Source organism: Nothobranchius furzeri, chromosome 12 (assembly GCF_043380555.1).
Source record: "Nothobranchius furzeri strain GRZ-AD chromosome 12, NfurGRZ-RIMD1, whole genome shotgun sequence".
Lineage (NCBI taxonomy): Eukaryota > Metazoa > Chordata > Actinopteri > Cyprinodontiformes > Nothobranchiidae > Nothobranchius > Nothobranchius furzeri.
This window is the reverse complement of record NC_091752.1, coordinates 19,877,538-19,891,029: the sequence shown is the minus strand read 5'-3', so window position 1 is coordinate 19,891,029 and position 13,492 is coordinate 19,877,538. Positions and strand designations below refer to the sequence as shown.

The 13,492-nt window shown below is 40.7% G+C and overlaps 1 protein-coding gene across 4 annotated transcripts in view; it reads right to left on the bottom strand.

Moving 5' to 3' along the window:
* The window catches only part of LOC107375715 (semaphorin-4G), a 54,001-nt gene that overhangs the window by 11,180 nt on the left and 29,329 nt on the right, over nt 1–13,492 (bottom strand). For 3 of the 4 annotated variants that reach the window (XM_015944402.3, XM_054750124.2, XM_054750125.2), the window contains 9 exons: nt 13,129–13,277; nt 8,569–8,631; nt 6,442–6,540; nt 6,265–6,358; nt 6,060–6,173; nt 5,814–5,968; nt 4,990–5,165; nt 1,235–1,379; nt 135–357 (listed from right to left, as the gene is read on the bottom strand). In XM_015944402.3, coding sequence (XP_015799888.3) covers nt 135–357; nt 1,235–1,379; nt 4,990–5,165; nt 5,814–5,968; nt 6,060–6,173; nt 6,265–6,358; nt 6,442–6,540; nt 8,569–8,631; nt 13,129–13,277 — 1,218 coding nt within the window. The remainder of the gene's footprint in view (nt 1–134; nt 358–1,234; nt 1,380–4,989; nt 5,166–5,813; nt 5,969–6,059; nt 6,174–6,264; nt 6,359–6,441; nt 6,541–8,568; nt 8,632–13,128; nt 13,278–13,492) is intronic. The other variant, XM_015944403.3, reaches the window with a different exon arrangement.

The following is a 13,492-nucleotide window of genomic DNA, read 5'->3' as shown; positions in this document are numbered from 1 at the left end:
TTTATTTCCTCTCACTATTACAAAAATATAAATTATTTACTAATTCGTGAAAATTCCTACATCAAATAAAGTATATTTGTTAATACTTTATCAGGAGCGATATAACGTCACTGATACCTATGATTCACACTCACCTGTACCCATGTATAACACTTGGTACATTTGCTCATCTAACCCCTGGACCATGTGCACCACCATGTGTGTATAGTCGGTGGTCCTCCTGAACAAAAGGGGGCGTCTGTCTACAGGTTGGACCTGCTGGGACATCAGAGGATGGCGTCTGACAAAATCCAGCACATCGTCAGGCAGGGAGGTGGAGATGTTTATGCTCTTGGCCCTCAGAGAGTCGGTGATGCACTGAAGTAAAAGAAAAGGAAAACTGTTTGGAAATGGAAGAGAGAAAGAAATCTTTTTCCTTGTTTGTAACAAGCGTGTTTCAATAGATGCTGACACAGGAGAGAAGAGATGTTACGAAGATTAGTGAGACAGATCAGCAATCGTGAGAAAAATCAGAATCTTTGGGGAAATGTTCCACTTAGATTCCACTGAGCCCGTATGAGCTCAGCCTCCGGTTTGCGCTGACGCGACTCGGCTCTTTGTTGCACCTGATTAATGAAAACAGTTTTCATTCTTCTTTCTGTTTGCTCGTTTCAAATGACCTCAGCCAACTCCTCTAAGAGGATTTCATGCTCTCAACTAAAAACCCTTAGCCACCTCCTGTGAGAGGAGCTGTCTTTGCCTTTAACCCTCCCACTGTCCTAATGGGTGTGACCCCGTGAGGAAAGTTGACCATTGAGCAGGATAACTTGGGTCCACGTGGCAGGGGTGAGGAGTGAGCACCACCTCACCCCTGCCACATGGACCTCAAGGGATAAACCATCAATCCTGCTCAATGGTCAACTTTCCTCGCGGGGTCACCCATAAAGACAGTGGGAGGGTTAAACAGCAAAGTCAATAATAAGTCCAGAAACCTGTTGAAAAGGACTCCGCGGTGGATGATGCCTGCTACGTCCCGGCTCGGTTGCTTCTTTAAGCTTTTATCACCAAACCTGGAAAAACTGCCAAAAATTTGTTTTCAGCTTCATATTTAAAGTTGCCAGTCAAACTCCCTCCCTTTATTCCCGTTCCACTTCCCATTGTTCATCTCTACTTTGCTCTATGAAAGCTAAAGTAGAGCATCATCATACCTTCAAGAAGATACCATTTGTGTGAGCGTACATGCATAACCCCTTACCGTTCCAGGCCTCGGATTGGGGATCTTTCCAACATATTCCTTCCAGTTGGAGCCGGAGTCCTGGTTCTCCATGTAGGGTCCTTGGAAGGCTTCCTTGACTTCAGGCAGGGAGAACCGACACACCGCAGACGCCTTCACGTTTTTCCTTGGGACATCAAGGGGACGCAGTGAGAAAAACCAGAGCACGGGCCACAAACAATAACATAGGATAAACCCAGGGTTTCCATAGCGACTGAAGTAGAGATACAGCAGAGATGTGGATCAGAGGAGACACATGAGGAGAAAGATACTGGGAAGGATCAGAAATGTGTGAGAAGAGAAGAGAACTAAACGGTTTCAAAGAGCAGAAACATTAAATAACTACAGAATATAATTTCTTATTTTTTCCACTGACAAACATTTCGCTTTGGCTGAATAATTAATTTTTCCTCCCAGTATGGCTTTTTGGTGAAATATCACACTGAAAAAACCACTTTCATTTTATTTTCAATATTTTCTTTCTTTGTTTCGTTAAAAAGTGAACAGAGTCGCTACTTAAGCTCAGCAAACGTCCCCTCCTTCTGCTGTTTTATCTGATTAAACTGGCAGCCGAGTGTGTGGGCTTTATTGGGAAAGGGCCACTTAGACAAAATGTTTGTTCCTGGCATTTGTTTACCAGAATTGTTTACTAGGAACAATGAATATGAAGTAGAGCTTTTTAAAATGATTTTTTTTTTTATCTTTGAGGTTGCAGCCTGGATTTTGCTCACAATTAGTCTTTGGGATCTTGCAAATGAAAACGAGACTTGCCAAATCAGCCTGGGAGGAAAGATTTTAGGAAGTAGGGATGGACAATATATCAGCATCAATATCGGTATCGGCTAATGTTAGTCATTTTTTAACATATTGGTATCGGTTCGATAAATAAAACTGGGCCGATATTAACAACGACTATTTTTTCCATCTCATCTCCATGTGTTTGCCTGTTTCAGAGGGTGAGGGGGGTGATGTGTATTTGTTTAGTCGTGAACAGTGAATGAAATCATCTCAGAACCGTCAATGCATGTGTTGTGTGTACATAATAAAGTACATTCAGCTTTAATCATTTTCATTCTATACAAAATCTGCTGATTTTAGAAGCATTAATGTCAGTATATTGTTATCGGCAAATATCGGTTATCGGCCGTAACAGTGATCTTAATAACGGATATCGGTATCGGCTCAAAAATTTCATATCAGTGCATCACAATTAAGAAGTCACAGGTCTGTTTGAAAATATAGATGAACTTTCTTTTAAGTCATTAAAGGTGCAGTATGGGATGTTTTTCTGGAGCGTTTTTTGCCATATACCTTAAAATGCTCTTAACATTTCAGTGGCAACCAACCAAATGAAATGTACAATCTTGGAAAAAACCTCATCCAATCATTGTGCCGGTCCCCGTCCTCAGTGACTGGACTGTTACCCATCCATCAAACTGCTCCTCTAAATTGCTGCATTTCCATTACCAGAACTTCGGGGTAAATGACATGGACTTCTTGACACGCGGGTGTCTCCACTTAACCGGGCCAGCTGAACGGGCATTTTCAGGTTCGGTTTCAGGAACTTTCTGAGTACCTGATCGGGGTAGGTACTCGGAATGGCCCGGTGGAGTAGCTGAGCGGAACTTTAGGTTAACTCACTCTGATTGGTTGGAACTCAACATCGTATGCCGTTAAAACTCCCGGCATTAGTAAAATTAGAAGAGTTGCTTGTGAAGCAGAAATGGAAACAAAAGAAAATGAGCACTGTTTTAAAATAGAGTCACTACACTCCTGACACTGGAAAATACTGTGAAATTTCCCCACACTGGTGGAATTTGTGGGGTTTTGTTGTCTCACAGAGCGCCATAAAAGACGGAGCTTCTTCTGGTCATTGAACGCCACATTTTACATCACACAGCTGCTCTCGTCCTCCAAATGGATTAAATTATGATATACTTTGACGGAATAAAACTTTTATGTTATTAACAATTTACCATTTTAACGTTACTGATACTGGTAGTGGAAGTATTCATTGAGAATGCAGTGTGTGTGCGTGCATGTTCTGTTTCTACTTGTTAATGGCAAGGTTTTCTCAAATTGTTGGTGGTGCTGAGCTGCTGTTACTTTGAAGTTAAAAACAAACCAAGAATTCCAAAAATTGCCTCATTTGGTTTACCATTAAAAAAACCACAATATATTAGCTAGCATGCTAAAGTAGAGGGGGAAGACACGCTGTGTCTTCCCCCTCCCCACATGCTAATCAGCATAATATAACTTCAACGGTGTGTCCTATAAACGCAGCATGGCGTTTTGTGAATTTTGCGCCTCGCTTGGTAGTAATATTGCAGTAATTGTCTGTCTCATAAACGGTGATAGCGCCTTGGCGCAACAAAAAGAGGTGTCACGATGACGTGGGGAGTTACTACTGAGCTCCGGCCAGCAACTATACTGAAAATGAAAGTAAACACGGGATGTAAGTCTTGCTTTTTGAACAAAATCACCAATGCAGCGCTCCTGAGGCTTCTCTCTGTTAGAGCTGGAGGTCAGATCACCAGAGACAGCATGGGGGCTACGGAGGACAGACACCTTTAGGAGGGGCTTGTCAACAATCGTGGCTTCAATCGCAATAAAAAGCAAGTTACGTTCAAGATAAATGGAAAATCGCAGCAGCGCAGGGACCGCCACTATAACCCCTTTATGCCGCCATTGCCTAATCTTTTATAAAAAGGACACACTTGGGGGGCGCTAGCCAGCCGCAATGGAGTGAGACGCTTTCTCAGGAGCTTCCGCAGAACTTCGATCACAAGAATATATTAAAAGACATTTAAGCTCATAAACTTAAAAACCAAGTACAGTAACTGCCGGACTAACACTACATGACAAGGCACGAAAAAAACCCAATGCAGATGGCAGCGAATCTTCGAAAATACAACTATGAAGCTAGCTCGACCACATGGCCTCAAACCACCTCGGCTAAAAGTCCATAAAAACCCAGCTTGACCCAAACGGTACCTGAAGTAAGTACAGGCATGGACACCACAATCTCAGTGCATGATACAGCATGAGTAATGAAGGCAATTCTGTATGTGATTTATGTGAAACATAAATAAAAATTAAGTTAAAAAAAGGACACGATTGCGCCACATTACCACCACGGTCTGACCACTTATAAACGACCTAAGGCTTCCTGATGCTGCCACGCCATTGCGGCAAATTGACTGCATTGTTTTGTTAAAACGGCTTAGGGGTGAGCTTGAAGAAAAGCTTCATCCCAGCTTTTATTTTAAGAACATAAATGGTGCCTTTAACACTTTATCACTGCATTCAAGAAAAAAAAAAAGACATATTTGCTTATTTAGAGGCTGAAAATAAAGTAAACTTGCCAAACATCTGGTATGGAGGTAGAGTTGCAGTCCTTGCAGCTTTACTTTTTTAAGCAGCAGTCACAATTAACCTCATCTATTCCCTTAATAAAACATGAGCTGTGTAAACGGCATTAGCTGCTTTTGTATGTCAGACATAAGCACCTCTAGCACCAAACCACATTAAGACTTTCTAATACATCCTAAATTTGCATCTTTGATTTCTGGGTTTTGTATTACTCCTCCCTTTCATCTAATCCTTTCTTGACTCTAACAGCCTCTGTAAATCGATTGCTGTTTTTCAGCTCTGCCTCGCTCATCCACATTTGCAATCTCAAAACCGACCCCCCACCCCACCTAAAACCCTTGAACACACACAAAATCTCCACTCACCACTCTAGGCCAAAGATGCCGTAGAAGAGCGTGTCTTGTGGAGTGAGGCCAGGCATAACAAAGACGCTGCGCAGCATGTTAAAGTGGAAGTCGTACTCGGGCAGCGAGCACGTCAGCCTGGTCTTCAGGAAGGACGTCCATCGTTTCTGCAGAGTTAAACGGCCTCCCCTGTCTCCCTGGGGGCAGGAAGGAAAGGACATATGAGGTGACTGCATTAGAAAACAGGAAAAACAGATTAGGTGCTTCACTAAAGATGAAAAGGTTTCCTGAAAAGAGCTGTAACCTCTTGAAGAAATGACTCCCTGACAGCTACACAGAACTGACAGACACCTTATCCACGCATCATAAAGAAAAATGCATATTTTTAAGTTTTGAATGAATTCAGCCCGTGGTAACATCCAGGCATCACACATAACACCACAAGGCAACTTATTAGGATTACAAAAACACATATTTCTTCACTTTCTCAGGGATACATTTTAAGCCTGCCTTTTTTTCAGACACAAAAGGAGAAAAACAAGGTTACAGGAGTGTACAGCTGGCTATTGCCACTCATAATTTCTTCCAGGGGAGCAGGGAATGGTAATCACTCATGTTTTAGGCAACAAAAGATGCTAAACAATCTGTCTCACCTGTAGCCACCTCAGTCTTGTAAGCCTGAGTGACTCTGCAACCAATTCATCAGTTACACAGTCTGCGCCTTTAATTACATCGAGGTTGTGCTCCTAATTTATCCCCCACCCAGCCCCTCATTTATTAAAACCAACTAAAGGCTATTGCACACATTAACCTGATGGAAAGCTTCACCTGTAACCTGCTCTCACCTTGCAAACACGGGCTACTCGGGCCACCCTGCTGTGGCTGTAAGTTGTCGTCTGTTCCTGGCTCTTCTCGGTAAAGAAGAAGTAGATTTTATCATCGTCGCCGCTGCCGCTGCCCAAGCTTTCCTTCACAAGAGCTGAACCCACAAAGTCCGCGTCTGCAAGGTCAGAGAGATGAACTGACTCATGCTGTGATTTCTTTGGACTAGGTACACGCTGAGATGATCTTATCCCAGGAAATGACCTCACCGTTCAGCCAGCGCGTGGGAGCATCCTCTGTCTTCAAGGAGGGGGACGGAGAGTTTCGGCGAATATCTGGAAAGCTCCAAAATTCATACTGGGAGGCTGTGTATATTTGCTGGTCTGAAGGAGACCACAAACAAACAAACAAAAAAAAAAACATGAGAAATTCTAAGTTTAAAGCCAGTTTGGGGAATTATTTTAAGTGACGTACCTATGATAAGAGCAGTGTAGCCTGTTGTTGGCCCATAAGGACATTTATCTCTGCCCTCCTCAGGTTGAGAGGACACAACAAACCTCCTCTTGTCCTGTGCAGTAAAAAAAACAGAAGCATCATTTAGGTGTAATGCACTTAATCAGATGCAGAAGGAAACTGTAATAGTGGACCTACTATGTATGCACAGAGGGGTTTGAAGGCGTGAGTCCCACACATGTACAGATGGGTGGAGTTAAAGCTCTGGAGCAAGCGGATGTGATTAAAACACTCCGTCTGAAAGAGGAATAGGCTTCATTAAAGTTAGGGAACAAATATAAACAGTAGGAGGAGAAACTACAAGGCAACCTATTACAATTTTTCATGTTAGCTTATAAAATATTTCATCTTATCCTTGAGTGAATATTGATTAGTGACTAATGTCATCCATGTGGTACACCAATAAGTTGCTTCTTCTTTATATTTATCAGCCACTTGCATTAGATGATGCTGCTAAACACTTCCTGTCATCCAGCAACATTCCTTATCAGTAAAAAAATAATTATACAAAAGTTGGACATAGCACCTCTACCTTCTGCTGTTAAAAAGTCATTTTAGGAACCAGGGTCCTCACACTGGAGACGCAGAGCTGAAAGTCTCATCTATTCTAGTTGTTATTTTTAAAGGTCAACTTTACTCCTATTTTAATACATTTGCAGTGGTCTCTAGAAAGAATGAATGCCTTGTAAGTTGTACTCGGGGGGGGGGGGGGGGGGGGGGGGGGGCCTCCGGTGCACCTGTTTCAGCACGGTGAACTCAGCAGGGGGAGGAGATAGCTTCAGACTACCCTGGCCTGCCAGACTCATCCTCTGTCTACGCAGAGAACTAGTCTGGTTACTCACAGGCAGAGGTGCACTTGAGGGGCGGGACTAGCCAGCTAAAAAATAACCAATCAGAAAAAAGGCAGAAATGCCGACTGTACCGCGCCACGTTGTAGTTTATTAGCTGTAGTCAAAAATGGCATCTGGCGAAGGCGCAAACATCTTTTTTTTTATTTTTTAGAAGAAATGTGTTTAGTGCTTCTTCTTGTTGTGGTTTTAAAGACATGTTCAAGTCATTTAGAACAGAGGAAATAGCTGCAGCGAACTCCGCTTCAGACACCATGTTTTAGAGAAACTCAGTGTTGCAGTGTGTGTGTGACGTACGCTGCTCAGCACTGATTGGCTCTGTTAGAATTCTCAGGGGGTGGGGCTATTTGAATAGAAGAGCTTCCCATAAGGGAGCATGGGGCTGGCTGGTCAGGCTAGCTTCAGACACCAGGATTTGGAGTCTTATTTCCTGATGTTTGCTGATAGTAAATCAGGTGTATTTCATTGGTATCTGAGTTGGATTTGTTACAGTAGTCTCTCACTATAACGCGGTTCACCTTTTTTTCCATCCATAAATAAAAGGCTACAACAAAAATTGACATTAACAAAAATCTAATCAGAAAATGTAAAAAGTAAGCCAACGGAAAGAATACCCAATTAGCAATTGAGAGAGGCTGGACGATACGAGAATAGAACCAATCAGAGTCCGGAGCTGGCTGCTGTTTGAGCAAGCTAGCAGCATATGCCAATAACTGTTGAACATTTAATGTCTAAAATGGGAAATTGTCAACGGCTGGGAGGAAAAGCATTAGGCGTGACCATCTGAAAAGTCTGCTTGGTGAGTAAACACCGAGGTTCTCTCCTGGTTTTAAAAGTTACAGTGGTACTAGCATGCGGTGTCAGGATAGGAGTGAAATGCTGGACTCAAACCAAACCGAAAACACGGAGTGGTGTACCTCGTTGTTTTATTGTTTTTGTGGTGTTGCTATGGCCGTAATATAATAAGCATTCAGTGTCCAAGTGGTGTTTTTGTGAAGAAAAACATTCAAGCAGCACATTTTGGTTAATTAGTTGAGGGAAAATTAAGAAAAACACCTGAAAAAAGTCTTACCTTTAGTGGAAATTTGCATGCTTTTTTTTAACAGTGCATTGTGGTTTGCATCATGATTAGGGCAGAGCGAAATGCCTGAGAAATGTGTATAAAGTGTGTAATGAGGGGTTTTACAGCCTTAAAACATCTATAGTAATTGTAATAAATAAAGCTGGATTTCACCTTTTGCGTGTTACTTTTGAAACGTAACCGTCGCGATATATGAAGGACCACTGTACTCTAATTTTATTAATTAAAAATAAATCTTAGAAGTCAAAAAATGTTAATTTACCGTCACTGTGGACAATCAAACACAAAAACAAAGAAAACATTGATCTAAGAGTGAAAGAACTCCTAAATGCCTACCTTGTTGTCTTTTCCTTTGAGCCGACATTCGTGCTTTTGCTCGGCGGAGGCCTCCCACTCAATCTATAAAAGACCGAGGAACAAACGGTACAAAGAGACAGAGTTAGATTCTTTCACAACACTGAGGCATACAATATTTCAGACCAGGTAACATCACCATATAGCTTTAATTTTATTAATTATTTAAATAATAAATCTGTTATTTCTCTAGCACAAGCAGCAGATTTAATGGTTTTTGAACAGCAGGTTCTTTTATTTCCACTCTTAGACAACAAAGACTTGCACGCACTCGAAAACAGCTTTATGTCAAGTTGTCACCGGGTAAAGAACAAAGAATTGAGGAAAGTTGATCTGTTTGCTGTGTAGAATAACAATGAACATTTGTGACATTTGTGTTGAGATTTGTCTTCTTGGATGAATATAGAGCAATAATTAACAGAAATCACCATATTTTCTTATGATCTGCTTCAGTGCTTACATTTAAATTACTTTAGATTAAAACCAGCTGTTTCTAGACCAAAAATGTGAAGGAACTCAAATGTTTTAACCCATTTCATGTAGCATGGGACTAGAAATGTGCAGGGGAGGCCACGCTTGTAACCCAGCAAACCATGAGCGGTTTCTTCAGAGTATTCCTGTCAGATTTAATGGATTTTATGTCTACCTGACATGTGTAGTATACACATGCCGTCCTGTAATGCCTTGTGTGTGCTTACACCATCTCAAATCAGCACCAGAAAGAGGAAGACCTCAAATAAATGTAAAACAAATCACTTAAATGGATGCAAATTCAGTTTATTAACCACTGATTATTATTCTCAAGCCACAAATAGAATTAAATTCAGTTTTCTTGATCCATTACTTAATATGTAATTTATTTAATCTAATTTAATTGGCTCTAGTAAACAGACCGAATTTCGAACAGCAATAACACAATTGTTCTCTTTTAGTGGAACTGGTGAAAAAAACCTTATGCAAAATATTTTTCATCTCAGTTCATATGAACAGTTGAAAAATTACTACAATTGCAAAACAAACAATAATTTACCTCCTCCAAATAAGCAGCGTTACAGAATGTCAGTTTTCAAATTTACAGATAAACTAGGCTACAATTGCAATACTAAAATACTCAGTTTGGCCAGTAGGTGGCAGTAACATGACACACCCATCTACTTCCGGACCATGGGTCACCGGAAGAACAAAAATATGAATGCAAGTCAATGGGGCTAAAAACGCTAATTCTAATCCCGTTTGATATGTGCCATGGATTTCACATTTGATGTCTGTTTCTCTTGGCTATGTAGCATTGTTCTCTTTAGCCATAGCCTAATGTGGATTCAAACCGACTCTAAATAAATGTGTTCTATAGTTTTGAGCTGAAGAGGGCGATAGACTGACGTTTTTAGGCAGAATTTTGTGTTTTCAAAGAAAATGCATCAAAATGCAAAAATAATGACATGTCTACAACACTATTATACACTCATTTATATAAGTTATCAGCCAAAAAAAAGTATATTTTGGTGTGACTTGCTCTTTAAAGACACATTCTGATGCCAAGAAAGCACTTATTTTCGAATTGGGAGAATGTTTTTTTTTTTAGGTTTTGTGTGAAAATACGTCCAGGACTACAAATGCACATCATCAAATTGACATCATCGAACCAGACACTGTGAAAGACAGAGGAAAAGAACCGCCATAAATCTAGCCATGTGGTAAGAAGCAGCTATGCTAGGGAGATTCTGAGGTGGCGTCATATAAGCGACGTACCGACGTCTGATTTGTAGTCATGCTAACTACGAACTTTAACAAGATGATAAATCTCAAAGTATGGTATGAGCACGGTCGAAACACGCATCATTACTTTTTATTTAAACTGAAGTACAACATACTGTATGTGCGATCCAGGGCGTAAGGCAAAGCGGATTAGAAAATAACTCTTTTAGCCCCATTCACTTGCGTTAATTTTATCATTCCTCCGGGGACCTATGAGCCAACCGGAAAGGGAGGAATCTTAATATGCTGATTTAAACAATACAATCCCACAAAATGAGAACAAATAAACATATTTTACAGCAACAGCTATGATTGTGAATGAGGAAGTGACAGAGAGAGAGAGAGAGAGAGAGAGAGAGAGAGAGAGAGAGAGAGAGAGAGAGAGAGAGAGAGAGAGAGAGAGAGAGAGAGAGAGAGAGAGAGAGAGAGAGAGAGAGAGAGAGAGAGAGAGAGAGAGAGAGAGAGAGAGAATGAGATCTATAGTTGTCTATATCAGGGGCACTGTTGGCCAGTGCCTCAGGGACATTAAATTCATCGGTTCTGATTGGCCCAAAATTATCCAGTTCTCCCTAGCAACCAAATGTAACGTGATGAAAGAGCCATTTCTACCCTCTAACAGCTGTTTCCTTCTGACACAGTCCCAGAGTGCATGAAACAGCCCCAAGGTCACGCATTCGCTTCTAAACTGTTACATTCCAGCAATGAAGACAGAAGAACAAAGAATGAACTCTTTTCTTTAAATTCATCAAAGAACTCTATTTTAATAAAGCGAATCCATCAAAGTGTTAGTCAATAATAAGATGTGACCGACCTGTGAAATTAAAATACTAATTACTTTATTATGATCTTAGAAAATAAGTCTGTGACTTTAAGGATTCCAACAGGACTCATTTCACTTAGTGTTAAAAAAACATAACACATTCTTTCACTGATCCAATTAGAATTTTACAGATCTGACGGAGGCGTGCTTCTGACGGTGTTTGGTAATTTTCATTCGACAATAAACCATAACATCCGAGATATAAAACTATGCCATGTCAGCTCTAACGCCAGATCAAAGGGTTCCAGAGAAAGTGACGGAGTGGCCAATCCTGACCTTTTACTTTTTAACCGAAAGAACCACGACAAGCTGAAAAAAATCCAGTCACTATAACACCCAGCGGCGACAACAGCTCCTTTCAGAATAAAAGCTCCACTGACCCAGGCTTGGGTCTGAACAGACGCCAATAAAAGTGTCATGTGCCAGAGGTAACTCAAGACGGGCCTGGTCGGAACCACGGCTTCTTCAACCAGCTCGGTTTCCAAAGAGGGTCCGCAGAACCTCGGCATTCCTGATCTACTGAGGACTTCCACCAGGCAGGTAGATGAGACTTGATGGTGTCTCATGCTGTTTCTGAAACTAACCCAAGCTTATTTCAAAACAACATCTTCAGTTCCCATCAGAACTAATCGCTTCTTCGGATTTGCTGGTTCTGATTTACATGACACGTCATCCATTCACTGTCTCATCCATTTTTAGCTACACTATACACTTAGTTCTGAAGTCAGCCTAGTTTAATTTGTTAGTAATAAAATTCTTAACTTTTAAACTTGACTCTCTCTATTCTGTTGTCTCTGAGTGAATACATAACGGTTACATAATCTCTGCATTAAAAAGATCCCATCTTCTGGTCTAAATAACCCTCGATCCGTGAGGCGGATTTCATATTTCCTATGGAATCCCACGCCTTACGGCTCATTAAATAAAATGTAAGAACCTCTCATTTTCCTTACACAAATTTGATTGGCTGCAGTTCAGGGGTGCTTTTTCCAGCTGTCCAGGAGTGAAACTACTGCAGTGAGTCTGGTGCAGGAAATTCACTGTTTATTGAGAGACAGTTGGTGGAAATGATGAGTAAATCATTCAGAGTGCATCTAGACACATACAATTAAGCAAATCTGACAAATATATAGTAAACACATGAATATATATTGTAGTTTTATTTACTTTTTACATTTTTTTTCTCCCTTCAAGTCAGGGGGTGGCCGCTACGGACGAGCCACCACTGTCTTTTACCCATTTTAACCAGCAGGCCAACTTCATTTTAATCTCTATTTTTCCAGTAAACACGCACTGATTAACTGGGGAACAATCTAAAAGATTGAGATTTTTTAAGTGCAATCAAGAACCACATTTTCAAAGAAAACAAAGAGCAGCCCTCTGCATTTACTGTTTTGAAACTATACTTTTTCATATTGAGTCATAGTGCAATTCTGGCAGACGTAGTTGATGGTACTTTATCACAAATTCCACAAAGAATGATCCTTTTTTTTTTGAAGGAGTGATCTTGGACGACCACTAATTTGATTAAACTCAACGTTTCACAGATGATTTGGGCTGAATTTTTGTAGAAGCAACAGAAATCCACTTTGACTTTGATTTCATTTGACTATTTTATTTTTGGGGGTATATAGCATTCTGGGAATCTAACGTTTTAGTTTCACCTTCCAGCTCTAAAAGGGCAGATTTATTCTGCCATATATCCAATAAATATTTTATTTATTAATAAATATAAAATTATCTTTTTTTAAAGTTTTAAAAAAACATTGACTTGAGCAGTAAAAATGCATCTGTAGTGTAATTCTGAACCACTGAGTAAAAGCAGATGAGTGGAAAAAATACTTCTACCCTCAAAATAAAATGTTGTCTCAGTAGATTCCTGCATTGTGGGATGCAAATGAAGCCGCGGTAGTTAGAGAAACATGGCAACCCAGGAACACAACATGCACCACAACAAACAAACTCACAGTTAGAGCAGAGCTGGCTGAGATGTCAGAAGCATTGAGAGCAAATACAGCCCCCCGGGCCCCAACGTAGAGGCGCTCACTGTCAGCCTCCAGCAGCAGAGTGCTGTAGTTGACTGCAGACGACTGAAAATGCCTGCAGCCCTGAAGACCTGAGCACAGGAGAAGAAAGACAAGGAGACAAGAGGTCAAATAATTGAGTTTTTTTTTCTTCTAGGCCCTCTGATAGTTCTTCTGCACAAATTATCTATATAAAACAGCTCCTAATGTCCTTAAAGAGGTACATCACAAGCATATTTATGCCACTCAGGTGAAATCAGAATGATACTCAGGCTCATTTAAGAGATAACATTAAAATTTAAGAGAT